Genomic DNA, 17,872 nt, shown 5'->3' with positions numbered 1-17,872 from the left:
CCCACTGCCCGCCCGCCCGCCCGCCGAGCAGCCGGGCTGGCGCGCTCGGTTTCTCCGCGAAAGCTGGCCGTGTACCTAGGAATTAACCGGCCGGCGCGGGAGGGGAGGGAGCGGGAAGCGGGGCGGGGGGATGCTGAGCGCGCGCGAGAACAATAATAAGATCGTGTTTGCGGTCGCTGCCCGAGGAGGAATTCGGAGGAGGCGCGAGGCCCGGCGCTCGCGCCGCGCCCGGAGCCCGGGAGGGAGGCCGGCGGCGGCATGAGGCAGGCGACGCGGCGCCTGTGAGCAGCGCGCGGCGGCGGCGGGGACCTGGGCGCGGGCGAGAGCCGAGCGGCCGGGGCTCCCCTCCCCCGCTGCCGGGCCGTGATTTGCCGGGCCTGCGGCGCCCCCCGCCCACCCTCGCCTCAGCCGCCGCCTCGCCGTTGCCCCTCGTCGGAGCGGCCGTCCGCCCGGCTCGAGGCCCGCGGGGAGCGCGGCGCAGTCCGTCGGCCCGCGGCGGGGGGGGGGGCCTCCCGGCATCTGCGCGGCGACCGAGGACGACCGGGAAGGGGAGCGGCCGGGATGGCGCGCCCGCGGCCCCGCGAGTACAAGGCGGGCGACCTGGTCTTCGCCAAGATGAAGGGCTACCCGCACTGGCCGGCCCGGGTGAGTACGCGGCCGCGCGGGCCCGCCCGCCCACCATTTTCCCTTCATGATGGCGCGCCCGCCCCCTTCCCCGTCGCCTCGGCCCAAGCCCGGAGCCGGCGCTCGCAGCCGGCCGCGGCCGGCGCTGCGCGGAGAGGACGCGCCGGGCGGAGGCGAGGGTTCCGGGCCGCGCCGTGAAGGCGGCCATCCTTCCGCCGACTTCCGAAGGCGGCCCGGGCCCCGGCAGGCCCGCCGCTGCCCTCCTCCTGGAAAGCCGGTGGGGACCGCGACCTGCGCCGCCGGGAAGCGGGCCTGGGGCGGCGGCGGCGGCGGCGGCGGCGGCTCGGGGCAGGGTCGCTGATCTACACCCGGCGGCCGGGGCGGACGTCGGGGCACGTAGAGGAGCGCAGTGCAAATGGCCGTCCACGAGCCGGCAGGGTCGGCGGCGGTGAATCCTGGAAGGGGGTGGTGGTCATTCGGAAGCCAGCAGGAGCCTCTTGGCGATCATTCATCCATCTCTCGGTGCCTCCTTCGCCATCCAGACTTGTTGAGTGTTCCTGAGCGCGATTCCGGGTGCCCCGCCTGCCCTATCATTGTCCAGGGGTACCTGCATCTCTGGTGCCCATCGTTCCTTTACACCGACACCGAATAGCCTGGAGCTTGCAGCTAGGCACTGGCTAGTGGGACCAGTAAGCTCCTCCGGCCTTTTCACCTCCATATTTGTTTTAGGTCGGATCCCAAACCTTATCCTTGGCCTCCCACACCAGTCCACAATAGCTGCCTCTTCCTGGGTAGCAAGTTGTCCCTGGGCTCTTTCTCTAGAAAGCATCTGTGTGCAATACATAGCATTAACATTTTTTATTAGGCCCTTTGAGTGAGAAACAGATACAACACTACCATGTGTGCTTTGTGTTGTAAAATAAATCCTTTTTACTTTTAATTTTATAATAGTTGGCAGTTAATTGCTTGAAATAAAAAATATAGTGAAAAGGAGGGTCAAGACATCTTGAAGACTACATTGGTACCCTTGAGGAATACAGATTGACATGGGAAATATTGGCGTAAATAGGAGCGTGAGCTCTAAAATGTTGTACTATGGTCAAGTGAAGATAGGAAGACCAAAAAAAAAAAAAAAAATACAGCCATGCACAAGAAGAAGTGACATCATGGTTGGCCAGACTGAAATTTAGTGAAATTGAAGTAGTGGATGGACCTAATCACTTTTTGTAAAATGGAAGGAACACTGGGCAGGAATTGGGGGACCTGTATCTGGTCTGGGCTCATCATTTCAACTGTCTGAATATCCGTTTCTGCAACTATAAAACGATCATCTTTAGGATTCCTTCCAACACTAACAACTTCAGATTTCAAGTAGAAAAAACAGTCTTGAATAACCTAAATAGGTTCCATTAGGCTGTGCAAATAACTTTTCTCCACTTCTGAACTATGGGTTGTCCTTAATTAAGGCAAAGTTTTCATGGTAGAATAACTGGTTATTTTTATTCTATAGCGCCATATTGCTTAAAGGGGCAAGATTTGTGACTTTAGGCGTCATTTAGGGAATCTTTGAATATATTTGTCAAGTAAGAAATAAATAGCTATGGAGCGCATATATTTATAGATAGTCAAAAGTGAATTAAAGATTATCATTACCAGTTGGTCATTTCCTTGTGACACAATGGCTTTTTTTAATCTTACCTTTGAAAAATGTCTTCCCAGAGTCTAAAAGAAAATAGACTTAAAATTTCCTGAACATGTTGGCTTGCATAGGTTGGCCACCTGTCGTAATTTTGAAACAAAAAAGTGCTGCAGAAGTGGTCCTAGTTGTATATCTAATTGTACATAAAATTTCTAGCAGTTATAATTCCAAACCAAGGCAAAATGGAAAATAAAATGAGGACAGTAAAATCAATTAGGTTGTTAGATAAGATAGAATAAATACAGGAAAGAAAAATCTATGTCTGTTCACATTTAACATGACCTCCTCAAGGAAAGGACCTAAGTCTCTTTAAAAAAAAAAAAAAAAAAAGGATTATCTTATAGTGAGTGGCGTGTTGCAATTTCCAAAGGTAAAGGTTAGGAAAAGGTATTTGAGTCCCTACTCTTTGTTAGTTATAGTGCTGTATACTTCATATATTTTCTCATTTTATTTTCATCCCAGTTCTATGAGACATATCCCCATTTTACAGCTAGCTATAGCTTTGTAGATAATGATGTTATAAAATATCCTGGAAAAAAATCCTACATAATCAAATTTCAAATACTATCACTTGATCTGAAGGCCAGTAACGTTGGGATTCTATATGGCCCGAAGGAATCCAACCTAGGAGTAAAAGGGTGGGGGAAACATGTCAATTCAGGCTGTGGAGAGGAGCTTTCTCACAGTCAGAGCTGGTCCATGCTGGAATAGAGAAGCAACTTCCCTGCTGTAGGGAAGAAGTTTGGTCCTAGGCAGCCCCTTGGGAGGAGTGTGGGCCAGGAGGATTCAGATGTCTAGTAAATTTGGTGAGGTTGGATTCAGCTTCCTGCTAGGCTTCACACTCTGTGACCTTAGGCATGTTCTGTAATCTTTCTAAGTTTCAGTTTACTAGTATATAAAATAGGGATACTTCTCACCTGATAGATTAGTGTATGTAAAAGCACCAAGCAGTGGTACTTGAATATTCGTACCTTTTTTCCTTTCAAAAATTTCTAATTTCTCCCCGTATCACTGCACTTTTTAAATTTTCAATTCTTAGAGATTTATTTTTTCCAATGTTTTATCATCAAAAGTTTCAAACATATAGAAAAGTCAAAAGAATTGTGCAGTAATATCTATCCATATATCTACCACCTAGATTCTACAATTAATATTTTACTATACTTGCTCTATGACATATTTGTTCATATATCCATCCCTCTGGCCATACAGCAGTCTATCTTATTTTAATGCGTTTCAAAGTAAGTTACAGACATCACTATAATTTACTCCTAGACACTTCAGCATGCATATCATTAACTAGAGGTCAATATTTTTTATAGATCCTCTTTTTTGCCACTTTTGAGGTAAAATTTACATAGACTGAAACACATGTTAAATGTATCATTCAGTGAGTTTGACAAATGTGTACACTGGTATAATAACAAACCCCTACCAAGATATAGAATGGTACCAGTACCCATGAAAGTTCCCTCATGCCTTTTCCCAGTTTATTCCTGTCCTCCTCCCTGTTCATATGTGTTATTTTAACATTAAATAGCAGCTAGCTATTTCTAATGGGGTATATTATATATAACGTTAAAAATCAGACATTCATTTATGCCTAAGGATTAACTAGCTTAATACTAGAAAGTACTTAGGCTAAAACAAGAGTCTCTGAACCCTGTTGGTAAAAAAATTTGAGCATGTATCCCAAATATGTGTAAATTTACTTTAAAATTACATATATGTGCTTCATACTATTACATACATTATAAAATAAATACAAAAAGGAACTAAAAAGGATGACTTGATATAAACAATATTTTATGTTTTAAAGTTCCTATTGGCAAAATATCACTAATAGTAATAGATTAAGTCCATATTTTTAAAAGTATTAATTTTTGGAATATTTTTTGCCTGCTTCTTGTGAGATCTGACTAGATGGTTACAGTTTCTATCTTCTAAATAGATTTTCTAGACTAGAACTATCGGCTCAGCCATTTCCTTGTTTTCTTGTGCTTATATTATTAGTATGATCTTTGTAGGACTCCTTTTAGCCACTTGTTTGTTTGGCGAGAATTCACTTGGAAGTGGATATTCCATAATTCCGCTCAACCTTGCACACACAAATGGTAGTAAATCACAATATGCCCAAAGTGAATAAATATAACCATCTGAATAAGGACACTAGTATCAATTTATGTATTGAATATTAGTGAAATTTACTTTTTAGGTAAAAGATTAAGAAACTAAAATAGAAGCTGTACTATTTTCTTCTCACGCTCACCACCCCCTAAATCATCTTGTGTATCCTCTGAGGTGTGAGCACTCTGCTTATGTTACCTCTGCTCTAAAAGATGACAAAACAATACGAAAAACCAAAACTCTTGTTTCAACTGAAGAGCTTTTTTAAATTTAAAAACTTTATATGAGAACTCTCCACGTTGCTAGTAGGAGAGTAAATTGATATGATCACTTTAGAATACTAGCCTGATCTACTCTAGTTAAACACATGCCTACTTTGTGACTTAGCAGTCTGTTCTAGGCATATACCCAAGAGATATGAGTGTTTATGTCCACCAAAAGACTTGCACAAGAATTCTTATACATAGCAGTTTTATCCATAATAGCGGAAGACTGAAAACAATCCAGGTGTCCATCAACGGGAGAATGGATGCACAAATTTGTAGTATATTCATGCAGTGGAGTACTACTCAGCAATAAAAAGGAACAAACTACTGATGCCCACAAAAATATGGATGAATCTCAAAAATATAAGGTTGAATGAAAAAAGCCAAACACAAGAGAGTACATTCTGTATGATTCCCTGACAGTCAAAAACAGGCAAAACTGATCAATGGATCTAGGTGGTGGTTACATGAGGGTATACATTATATAAAGATTTATCAAGCTGCACATTTAAGATTTGTGCACTGTACTGTAAGTTATACCTCAATTTAAAAAACATGCACTTTTTATGAGGTGGGGAAAAAGAAGAATCCAATACTCCAAGCTTCTTCATGGATTGAATTTTACCCTTCTTAGCTTTCAACGAGAAATTTTTTGCTCTAAGGCTTTAGTCTTACCAAGTTGCATCTTCTATTCCATTTTGACTGTTTTAGAAACTTCATTTACCACTTTAGATCTTTCTCTTGAGGCTTCTTTTTAGTTCTGGTTTCTGCCTCTGTTTTGTTTAACTGCATTAGAGTCTTTCTGTTCCTTTCATGCTAAATCATTGCTCATCATATGTTGTTGTTGTTGTTGTTGTTGTTGAGGAAGATTGGCCCTGAGCTAACATCCATTGCCAGTCCTCTTTTTGCTTGAGGAAGATTGTCCTTCAGCTAACATCTGTGCCCATCTTCCTCTATTTTTTTTTGTATGTGGGTTGCTGCCACACCATGGTCTGATGAGTATTGTAGGTCTGTGCTCGGGATCCAAACCCATGAACCCCGGGCCACCGAAGTAGGGTGTGCGTGACCTTAACCACTATGCCGCCAGGCTGGCCCTTGCTCATCATATTTTTGATCTAGCATCAACCTTTCACTTGATAACACAAGAATAAAGCATTTGGCTTACCATTCTACAACAGCTTGAAGAGCTGAACTCTTACTGAACTTTTATTGAGCACCTACTGTATGTAAGGCACTGTGTGAGGTGTAGTTTATCATTTTTCTACCAACAGATTACATTTGCAGCAATTTAAAAATGTGATTATAATTAAATAATTAATGTATTTATGTTAAATTAATATAAATACTGGTTGGGAATCCTCAGTTTCTGATCCATAGCACTTCAAATTTTTGTCACCTTTGACAATAAACTACTAGACTTTGAGACTTTATTTCTCAAGACCAGACTACAAATTTTTAGGGAATCACTTGGGATTTAGGTTCTTTTTAATCTCAGCATAAAGTATGTTTATAATCTTCATTACTTTGGCCTGAATCCAAAGAAGTCCATCATTTGTACATTCCTCAAGTGGCACAGGTTCACTCAGCCTTTTCCGCAGGGACTATCTTCACGTTGTCAAGGAACTAGCAAGTTGTCTCATTTTCGTCCGTTCAACCCTGGGAGCAAATAGGCAACTTAAACTCTCAATATCAAAATGTACATTTCCCATTGTGCCCATTTCAACCAGATGAATCTGTATTTCTGGCACATCCCGTTTGGAATGCCCTAATGACTACTATTTCCCCATGATTTGGAAAATATTGTTAATTCTCTGAAGTCAAGTTTCCACTATATGTTTGATTCTTTTGGAAAATGAGTGATGGTTTAAAATTATATATGACTTTATTGAAAATATCTGTTAGCATTAGAAAAACATTATAGACTAGTAAGTATAGCAAACATAATAGAGGAAGAGCCCAAATATTTCTGTTTATTGGAGAAAGTTATCTTGTATCATGGAACAATCTCCAGATGTTAGATCAGAATCTAGTCCACTTGGTACAGTTATTAGTCCACTGCAAAAAGACTTCCTAATCATTTTGAGCAGTGCCACTGAAGGCATGGTCTGCAGACTCTTACATATCAGTGACAAGATAGGTACAGAAATTGAGAGTAAGAGTTTAGAAATTTTTTTTAGCAATATGATAGAGTAACTTTATGTCTTGGAATCTAACCATAAAAAAATGAGGTTTGTATTTTGTATGTCTTTTAATTTTATTTTTCTAATAATTCATCTTTAATATATTTTATAAAAATGTCAGTCTCTAACAAATTAAAAATTAAAAAAAATAATAAAACTAGTCCTTCATGTAGAGGACCTTTAAAGGTCAGTAGTGGTCCTTGCACCTAAAACAATTTGCTCATACTGTAAACTGCTTAAACTATCTTCAACTATTTAAAAGGGAGAATGGATTGACATTCATGTTATAAATATTAATTTCACCTGTGTAGAAAACTTATTACACAAGTAATGTCCATTGTAGAAAGATTACTATCCCTATCATATCTAGTTATAAACATCATGAGTATGCACCTGTATTTGTAGGTATATAATTTTTGTAATACATATAATTTTGCATCTTTTTTAGAAACACTTTATAAAGTGTTTATGAAGATAAACACTGTATCTTAGATGACTTTCAATGGTGATGAATACATTTCTATAACATTATTTGTAATAGCTATTTGGTAATTTATGGTATGAACCTATTTATTATAAATAATATCCACTTCCTATTATAGGACATTTAGATTATTTCCAGTTTTTTACTATAAAATAATACTCTGAGAAACATTCTTTTACCTAAATCATTAGTTATTTCTTTAGAAGTCTCTGAACATTATATTTCTGAGTCAGGGGGCATTTGCATGTTTTAAAGCTTTGGAATTATATTGTTACATTGCCCTCCAGAGAAGTTTGACTTTCTTACCCACTAGCAGAATAAGAGAATATCTGTTTTCTCACATTGTCATTAAAAGTAGATGATTCAAATTTTTAAAAAATCTTTGTCATTTTTAATAAACACAAATATTTAATTGACTTTCTTTGGTTACAAGTTAGGCTGAATATATCATGTATGATATATATCAAATCATATATACGTGTCGTGATTACAAGTAAGGATGAATATATATGATTACACTACCATGAGGTAGATAACCCCGTAAGAGAACCAAGATTTAGCTTAAGAAATTCAGCTAAGGTCACACGCATAATAAGTGTCTTAATCTCAGACTTACAAATGCCACAAGAACATAAGAAATGTGATATCAGATTAGGTGAAAGGACTGAAGAAGCATTTGGCAGTTAGGTAAGAAGACCATATATATTTGTGTGTGTGTGTGTGTAGTACAAGTTGCTGTGAAGCTGGCAATCCTAAATCAGAGAATGTAACTTTTATTATAATGTAACATTTATTATATTATCTTTCTCTAGTCTTTATCTCTTTGAAACCCATGTGACACAAGGCAATATAAAAAGAGATAAGACAGTTATGCAAATAGACAAAGCAGAGACCCATTAAAACCATTCTGGATGAATAGAATGGTATTGACTTAGGTACAGGTTCCAGATCTTTGTGAGTGAGAGAACACATGTACTTTAACCGTCAGGTAGGGTGGTTATCAGCGTTGCTGGTTCAGTAGAGCCTAGAAGCTAAATCAGAACTCCTCCTTTCCCCTGTAGTGTTTTGCCAGTTTTCTGCATTCTTAATCCCTGTAACCACATTTTCCTATGTTATTTCGCGGCCGTTCATATACTTAATCTCCTTTCAGCTGATTGAAATACAGGTAGTAACTGAATTTTTCTATTATATCTTCTTACTTAAATAAGAATTTGCTGCAGTTAGGTGAAGAACCATTTATATAGTCACAGAGAGCCACATAGAGGTAAACAGAATGAGTAGTAATGATTGGTGAGCTCAAGGCTTCAGAATGATAACCTCCAGATTTCCAAGAAAGATTTCCTACGATGTAGGGAAAGACAGCTACACCAGGAGTTGAGAGACAAGCACCGCATTCTGCCGCTGTCTTGGTTTGTTAGGTTTGAGCCTCTTTTTTATTACAACCTCTTTGTAAAATAGGAAGGATGGTAATTCTTATTCTCTTTTCCTTCTTTTTTCCTAGAGATGAAATGTTAAAATGTACATGAAAGAAGTGTTTGCTAATTAAGTACCTAATAATTACCTCCCAGGAACACCAGACTTCTTATTATAGAATGCTAGGAACCTAGTAAAGTCTCAATACAGTCGGCCCTCGGTATCCACGGGTTCCTCCTCTGTTGGTCGAATCCGCGGATACTGGCCAACTAAGGGACTTGAGCATCCGCAGATTTTGGTGTCCGTGGGGAGTCCTGGAACTAATCCCCCACAGATTCCGAGGGACGACTGTAAATGCTTTTGTGGTTTGGCAGGTGTGTCTTTCAGCAGTTTCCTTGTGGCTTTATAATAGTGAATTGGCTCTAGGCTCTGGGAGTTATGGGGATTTCCCATTGTTACCCCTCCTTCAGGTTCCTGAGTGTGATGGGCCATTTCTAGAGGTTCCCCATAGCTTCAGGATTTGGGGGCAGACTAAACTGGACTATGTTAGCATAAAAAAAGGGTCCGTGAATAAACTACTCTTCCCACTTGATCACTGAGACTCAAGCTGAGTGGATTTTCTAAGTCTGATTATAGAGTCACTAAGGCTACCCAGAAGTGGAGGTATCCAGTTTTCAAACTGGAGGAGAGTTAGTAGTAACAAAGTTGCCTCCATGGGGACTGGAAAATGCTTGCTAACATAGTAGTAACTTTTTAGTTTCTATTGCAAAATGTGTTTAAGTTGAGAGTTGTAATAAGTGATAGGTTCAGTTAGATTCAGTAGTGGTTAGCAAATAATAGGAGTTTCACAGAAGATTCAAAATTTTTATGTAGAGAGGAATGTCAGAAAGTAAACTCACAGCTTTAGATTTTGTTTTCCTCTTTCTTTGTCACCAAAGTAGAACTTTCGTACTAATGGCATCTTTAATTTTGGAAGGAATGCGTATTCAGAGCAACATTATAAATTCTCAGTTCATTTTTTTCAGAGTTAGCGTATGTGGAATGGATTGAAAATTAATTCCCTCTAAAACTGAGTTTGACTTTTAAAATGAGACCAACTATTTTCAAACAAGGCATAACTGTTCTTATCGCCTTCACTGGACTGCTCCATGAGGATTAAGTCAGTAATTTTGAAAAAGTATTTAGACCTTGAAAATGAGTCATTGCTGCTGGTTGATTCTGATGCAGTCTAGTCTAGTGGCTTTCAGACTTTTTTGACTATAACTGACAGTAAGAAATGAATATTAATTTCATACACACACACCAGAAAAAATTTTCACCAAATCATACTATATGTAATACATTCTGATATTTTTATATTTCATTTTGTATAAAACCAGTTTGCAACCAACTAAATCAATTTCACTACCTACAGTTTGAAAATCACTGGTCTGGTCTATTAGGCCAAAGGGAAATTAATCTATGTGAGTTGTACATGTTTATATAGAACAGTAGTTGGATTTTTGAGATGAGTTAACAGTCCTGAGCTTTTTATTCTGCTGTAGCCGTAGTCTTACCTGAAGGTCACATAAATATAAAAAGTGAAAGTTAGATTATGTTAGGTCATTTAACCATCCAGGCCAGTATTTCCCTTGATCTCAAAAGGCTGGGTATATAGATCAAATATTTCTACTCTCATCTTCCTTCTTATCTGTGAACTGCAAATGTATCTACAAGTTTCTTGAAACTAATTGTAGTTTCATATATACGCCTTCTTAAGGATAATAAGCTCCATACATTTGCTAACTACCCGGTTATATACATTGACCGCATAGTGTTTCCTGGCTGATAATATTGAGGCTCTGGGTTTTTCTATGACTCCATTATACTAGATGAAAATATCTGGGAACAAGAGCGACAATATTAGATTAATCTTTGTGTAATGCCAGGTAGTTGAGAATCGGGTTGTTCTCCAGCTCAGCCTTTTGTTCCTGTTGTTGCTTACTGGCCCTATCTTGTGTTATGTGAGGTGGCAGGGGAAGGACAAAGCCTTTGATAGAGTTATGAAATATGATGGTCTCCATTGTTCATTTTTAATAAGCCCCTTGTCTGGGGAAAAGATTTATGTAACTATAAGGGATCGGGTAACCCAGAACAAATGTGTCCTTTGTTTTTATATTGTCATAAAAGCAAATTACAGAAGTAGAACAGTTCAACAAGAGCGGGCAGTTGGAGAAGTTTGTTGAAGTGAAATGGAGATGACGGTGATTGAAGGCTACCCCTTTGCTCCACTAAAATTGCTTCTCGTTCAGTATTATTGTAAACTCTAAGTAAGCGCTTGACCTCTCCCTTTTTTCTTGGTATACCAGCCACCTCCTGGTTTGACTCCTTATCCAAATTAGACTCACGTGATCACTTGAACTGCTCTCACTCTAGTCTGCTTTTTACTGTGGTGCATTCACCCTACAACCCTTTCCTGGGTCATGCTTATAATCTGTCTTCTCTGCTCAAGCAAATCGTCTACAGAGACCAGCTGGAGATAGTCACAAAGCCACGCACACTGGGACCTGCTCCAAGATTAATTTCATCTAGGTCCTCAACACTGCTTATCAGTCCTTTTACTTGCCCTGGGTCAGCTCCTTGTCAGTTCTCGCAGGTGTTAGTAGATACTTTTACTACTCTCTTCCAACTCAACTTCTTTCCTCTCACTGTTAGCGAATCATTTTACCTTCATATTTCGTGCGTTCATTTTCAAGATGCAGTGGAAGAGCAAGAGCCCTGTGGGCAGATGACGCAGTGTCTGCATATTGCCTGTAGCCCTCAACTGATGAATGACCTTGGTTAGATTACCTGATTCTTAGCCTCCACAGACTCATCTGTAAGATGAGGACAATGATGACTTCTTCTCAGGATCATTTCAAGGATTTTGAACATAAAGAGCCTGTAGTTGAACAGAGGATCAAAAAATGCTCATTTCACTCCTCTTCACCTCTTCCCCATCCTCCATACTAAGACCCTCCTCTTGCTTGACCCCTCTCTTTTCCTTCTTTCATTCAGCGTTCAGTAAATATTTTTTGAATGTTTGCTATGTCCCAAGTACTCTAATAGGTGCTAGAGGTAGAGAAGTGACCTAAACAAAGTGTTTGTTCTCATAGACTTTAACTCAGTCTTCAGCCTCTTCCCCTCTACTAGCTCTTTTTCTTCAGACTGGAAATAATAATCTCTCCCATCTCTCAGGCACTGCTGTGTCTGCTTTCCTTGGTAGCCAAGCTTCTTAAATAACTGACCTTCCTGTCTCTTTCTCACCTCTCTCCCAGAGGTCACCGTGACCTACCAATCCAAAGAACACATTTCAATCCTTATTTTGCCTCTGTGGAACTTAATACTGCCTTTTAAAAATTCTCTTCCTTTGGCTTCCCTCATGTGTTTCTTTTCTTGTAAGGTTCTTCCTTCTTCCACTTCTCTGACCATGCCTTTGCAGGCTCTTCTTTTGCTTCAAGCCACCATTCTTCAGAGTAATATCTTCCAAACCTCTGTTTCAGACCCAGAGTCACTATTGTGAGCTTCTGATCCATATATCCAAATACCTACTAGACAGCTCCATCTAGCTGTCCCTCAGGTACCACAAATTCATTGTCATAACTAGTCTAGCCGCCCCTCCCCACCCAAGTATTCCTGTTTTAGTGAAAGATTACTATCTAGCTAGTCACCCCCAAAAATAAAGACCTCAGATATCCTAGATGCTCCTTTTTCTTTACCTCCTGTATCTTATTGATCACCTAATGATGTCAAGATGGGCTGTGCAAGTGGAGGCTGGTAGTAATTCTGCTAGAGAAAAGTGGTGTGAAATTTGACTCATCACACAGCCCAGGGCAATGTAAGGATGCTAAATGCAAAAGGACCTGAGGCATATTCATGTTGTAAACAAGATATAATTTCAGCAAAACCTTATGACATTAAATTAATATTATTAATTGGATTTTATTGGTGGCATCATTTTATTTCTATTTAGTATATAAATTTATCTTGGTTTTATAGTGTATGATTACAATAGTACTATTGTTATATTTGTGCATATTTCAGAACATTATGATAAAATTTTGTAACAATTTAAGATGCCACAGTTTAAGAGGCCTCAACAGACTAGAATGAGTTCTTGACAGTGAGGGATCTAGAAACAAAGACATATAAGGAGATACTTAGAGATTTGAATGTTTAGTCAAAGAAGGAAAGATGAAAGGGCTGTGATAGTGATCTTCAAATATTTAAAAGACTCTTATATGAAAGAAGAAATAGGAAACATGGGGTAGCAAAAAGAGCATGTGCTTTGGAGCCAAGGAGGTATGAGTTCAAATGAAGCTCCACCACTTAGTAACTGTGCCATCTTGGGCAAGTTACCTAATCTCCCTTAGCCTCTGTTTCCTCTTCGCTGAGATGGACATAGTATTACCCACCCCACAAGGGTGTTGAGAGAACTAAGTTAAACCTAAAAGAGATAAGTTAGTTAAAAGTACCTAACACATAATTGAAGCTAAGCAAATACTAGTTCCTTTCTTTCTTTGATAGTTTCTAAAAGAGTAGAACTAGAATTAGAGGATAGAAGTTTTGAACTGATTTAAGTAGGTTTACTTTAAGGAAGAACAGTTAAGAAAGAGAAAGTCTTAGCATTAATTTTTGAGAGCTTGTGTGCCATTAATTCATTTAATCATCACAGTAACCCTATATACTATATTTAATCCCCTTTTTTACAGATGAAAAAACTTGAATTTTAGAGAGATTTTAAGTATCTTCCCTAAAAATTTTCCAATTATAGTAAATGATAAACCAGAGACCTGGCTCCAGAGGCTGTACTTGAACCATTATGGTATATTGTGTTTTATCTCTAGTAATGCAAGTTTATTTATCCATTCATTCAACAGCTGTTTACTGAATGCCTGCTATACTCCAGGCACTGTTCTAGAAGCAGAGGTCATAGTACAGAACGTGACAAAGAACCTGCCTTCAAGTGCTTTTTCTCTAAGGAGAAAAATAAGTGGTTGAGGGGGATAGGGAGTGCTAGCAGGGTAGAGAGTATAAAGAGGATCTTGCCGTGTTAATATAGAATGTTCAGGGAAAGCCTCTCTAATAAGATGGCATTTGAACAAAGACCTGAAGGAAGTAAGGGAGGAGCCATGTGGATATTGTGGGAAAAGCATTCTAGGCAGAGAGAAGAACAAGTCCTGCATAATTAATCTTTTTCTTAAGAATAATTTTCCTTAACTATTTTCACTTATTTATTTTTCTAGATTGACTTTAGTAGCTCCTTGAGTTTCAAGACAAATTTCAATGGGATTTTAGTTTGAAGTGATTAAATTATAAATTAATATGAGAGATGACACTTTTTCCAATATTGAGGCATTCCAGCCAGAAAGATGCAATGTTTTTCTCTATTTTTCTATCTCAGTAAAATTTTATAGTTTTCTTCATAAAGTATCCAGACTTTTTTCTTTTTTTCCAGGGGAAAATTGGCTCTAAGCTAACATTTGTGCCAGTCTTTCTCCTTTTTCTTCCTTTTTCCCCCTCAAAGCCCCAGTACATAGTTATGTATAGTTGTAAATTCTTCTAGTTCTTCTATGTGAGGCACCGCCACAGCATGGCTACTGACAGATGAGTGGTGTGGTTCCGTGCCTGGGAACCAAACCCGGGCCGCCAAAGCAGAGCACACCGAACTTTAACCGCTAGGCGGTCAGGGCTGGCTCCACACATTTTTTTTTTTAAGTTACTGTTTTGCTATTGTTGATGCTTTTATAAATTGAATTTTGGTTGCTCAGACAGAAATCTTGGTGTCATCCTTGACTTCATAGTTTTGCTTACCCCCCAAATCTAGTCTGTTGGCAAATCCTGTTATTCCAACTTTAAAGCATGTGCAGAATCCAGTCTGTTCCACTGACACCATCCTTGTCTAAATCACTTATCTCTTAACTGGATTATTTTAGTAGATTTCTAATTGATCTCTCCATTTCCATTTTTGCCTTTTAAAAGTCTGTTCTCAACAGAGCAGGCATGGTAATCCTGTTAAAATGGAATATAGATCCAACTTGCTCTCCTCCTTGCTCTACTCCAGCCATATTGGCCTCCTCGCTGTTCCTTGAACATGCCAGTCATACTGCTGCCTCAGGGACTTTGCTCAAGCTCTTCCCCAGATATCTCCCAGACCTTTTCCAAGTCTTATTCAAATGTCCCTTTCACAATGAGAAATTTTAAACCATCCTGTTTAAAATTACAACCATGTCTTTATCCTTCACTCTGTTTTTTTTTTTTTAGCTCTTTTTACATACATACTAAGTAATTATTTATTATAGTTGTTATTTACTGTTTTATTTTCCCCCCTGAGGGCAAGGATTTTTGTCCCTCGTTCATTGGTGTATCTTTAGCACCTATAATAGTGCCTGGCACACAGGAAACACTCAATAAATATTTGTTGAATGACTGAATTCAAATTTTTTGTTTTTCTGATGAAGAAGATTGTCCCTGAGCTAACATCTGTGCCAGTCTTCCTCTATTTTTTATATGTGGGTCACTGCCACAGCATAGCTTGATGAGTGGTGTGTAGGTCCGCGCCTGGGACCTGAACCCGCAAACCCCAGGCCCCCAAAGTGGAGCATGCGAACCTAACCACTACACCACTGGGCTGGCCCCTCTATTATAATTTTTTAAGTCTTAGTCACTGTAGTTACATCTTTTCATTACTAATTTTATATATGTTTTTTAACTTTTTTCAAAAAATTAGATTGCCAAAGGTATGTCACTTTATTATTTTTTTCCCCCAAATTCTGCTGTTGGTCTTTATTTCTCCTTTTTTTTGGTTAATCAATTTTCCTATTTTTTCCCTTATATCATTAATTTCTGATTTTGTCTTCACTACCTTTCCCCAGTATATTTTTCTTTTCTTCCATTTTAAACTTCGTGAAATAAATTCTTAGTTAATTTCTTTGAAATTTTTTTTGAAAATGAAAAATTTAAAAGCTAGGAGCTTTCCTCAGGTCAGATTTGGCTTCAACACGTAGATTTGGATAGTTGGTGTTTTCTAGTCATTTTCAGAATAGATTTTAATTGTGATTTTCTTTTCTTATTTGGCCCAAGAGATATTTGAGAGAATTTTAGAAATAATTGGTTGAAAGTTTTTGTATAATGTTTTATTATTGTTTTTAATATGATTACCTTGTAGTCAGAGTATATATCCTTTTAAACTAATTTTTAATTTATTGAGTTTTGTTTTAATATGTGATCAACTTTTAAAAAACATTCTTTGTATTCCTGAAAAGAAAGCTTCTGTGGGATTCAGTCCTATTATATTTTTACGTTATCTCCTGATATTTTTTACTATTTATTTAATAAATTTCAGGGCTTCATTTGGCACATAAATGTTTATGACTTATAACTACAGGGTAGAATGTACCTTTTGTCAAAATACAGTCATGTGTCACTTAACAGCGAGGATAGAGGATACGTTCTGAGAAATGTGTTGTTAGGTGGTTTCGTTGTCCAAACATCAGTGTGTACTTACACAAACCTAGATAGTATAGCCTACTACACACCCAGCCTATATGGTACTAATCTTCTGGGACTACTGTCATATATGCAATCTGTCATTGACTGAAACGTTTTTATGCAGCATATGATTGTATAGTGATCCACTTCGTACTATTTCATTCTTTTTTAGCTCATAAGTTATCGTACTTTTTCTGATATTAGTCTTGTAACCTGCTTTTATTTTTGTATACATTTGGCTGATGTATCTTTATCCAGCCTTTTACTCATAACTTTTCTGTTCTAAGATGTCAATTGTATAAACAGTAAATATGTAGCTTAATTTTGTTGTTTTTTGACTGCCCATAGGAGATTTTCCCCTTTTCTCCTTTGCTGACAGTCTTCGTTAAGATTTTATGTACTTTTTTGGTTAGTAGAAATGCTTCCTGGTTTTAAACAGATTGTTGTGTAACATTTTTAATTTCTATCATTGAAACTTTCCTTTTTTGATTTTCCAGTGATCTCCATGTAAAGGTGGGGCTATGTGAATTGGGTAACACTAGTGTTCTGCCATCATAATCCCGTTAAGTGTTTATCGAGTGTGTATTCTGAGTTACTCTCTATGATAGACTTAGGGTTATAAAAATGAATGAGGGGGCTGGCCCGGTGGCATAGTGAATAAGTTCACGTGCTCCACTTCATCAGCCTGGGGTTTGCAGGTTCGGATCCGGGGCGTGGACCTATGCACCGCTTATCAAGCCATGCTGGGCAGGCGTCCCACATACAAAATAGGGGAAGATGGGCACAGATGTTAGCTCAGGGCCAATCTTCCTCAGCAAAGAGGAGGATTGGCAACAGATGTTAGCTCAGGGCTCATCTTCCTCACCAAAAAAAAATGAATGAGACATGACCAGACCTTTAAAAAGCTTGAGATAGGTTAAGGAACAGAAGCATAGGTGTATAGAGAAAAAGAAGAAAAGTGAGATGTGTGTAGAAAGTGATGACAAGATTTTCCTGTCAATGAGGCGGCTAGACTAAAGGAACAAGAAGTAACTAAAACTGACCAACCCAGAAGGAACATGAAAAAGAGAATAAATGGGGACTTTTTTTATTGACATTTCATTACAAAAAGGCTGAGTTTCAGCCCTTGTTTGTCATAGGACATTGAAGTGTAGTTTTTAGAACTACCTAGTTACTGTCCTATTACTTGTTATAGGACTATGTGGTCTTACTCGTTAGAGAGAGAAAATACTGCATCCTGGATGAACCTTCCCTTACGTTTTGTGCTATTGCTTCTCTCCTTGCAGACAATTTTGAAGTCTTTAATGAAAAGTTAAATGATTGTTACCTTCTGAGACATAAGATTTAAGATGACTTCAGTGTTGTTGTTATTTTAGGGAGATGGATGAGAAAACTAAAATGCATTAATCTTTTTGACCAAGTGACTTGCTCAGAGTTACAGAACAAGTTAGTAGAAAGAACTGCACGAAAATCTATTGACCTTTTTACTCACCTCCATGGGATGAGAGGAATAAATGAAAGGAAATACAGAATTCACATTAACCATTTTGACAATTAGACAGAAACCTTG

General features: G+C 38.8%; 1 protein-coding gene across 1 annotated transcript in view; it reads left to right on the top strand.

Moving 5' to 3' along the window:
- Positions 1-244: 244 nt before the first annotated feature.
- Positions 245-17,872, top strand: part of HDGFL3 (HDGF like 3) — a 78,128-nt gene continuing 60,500 nt past the window's right edge. The window contains exon 1 of the mRNA XM_004431993.3: positions 245-645. Coding sequence (XP_004432050.1) covers positions 562-645 — 84 coding nt within the window. The 5' untranslated portion in view covers positions 245-561. The remainder of the gene's footprint in view (positions 646-17,872) is intronic.

This window comes from Ceratotherium simum, chromosome 3, assembly GCF_057802395.1.
Source record: "Ceratotherium simum simum isolate JZ-2026a chromosome 3, ASM5780239v1, whole genome shotgun sequence".
NCBI lineage: Eukaryota > Metazoa > Chordata > Mammalia > Perissodactyla > Rhinocerotidae > Ceratotherium > Ceratotherium simum.
This window is presented reverse-complemented; position numbering and strand designations above follow the sequence as displayed.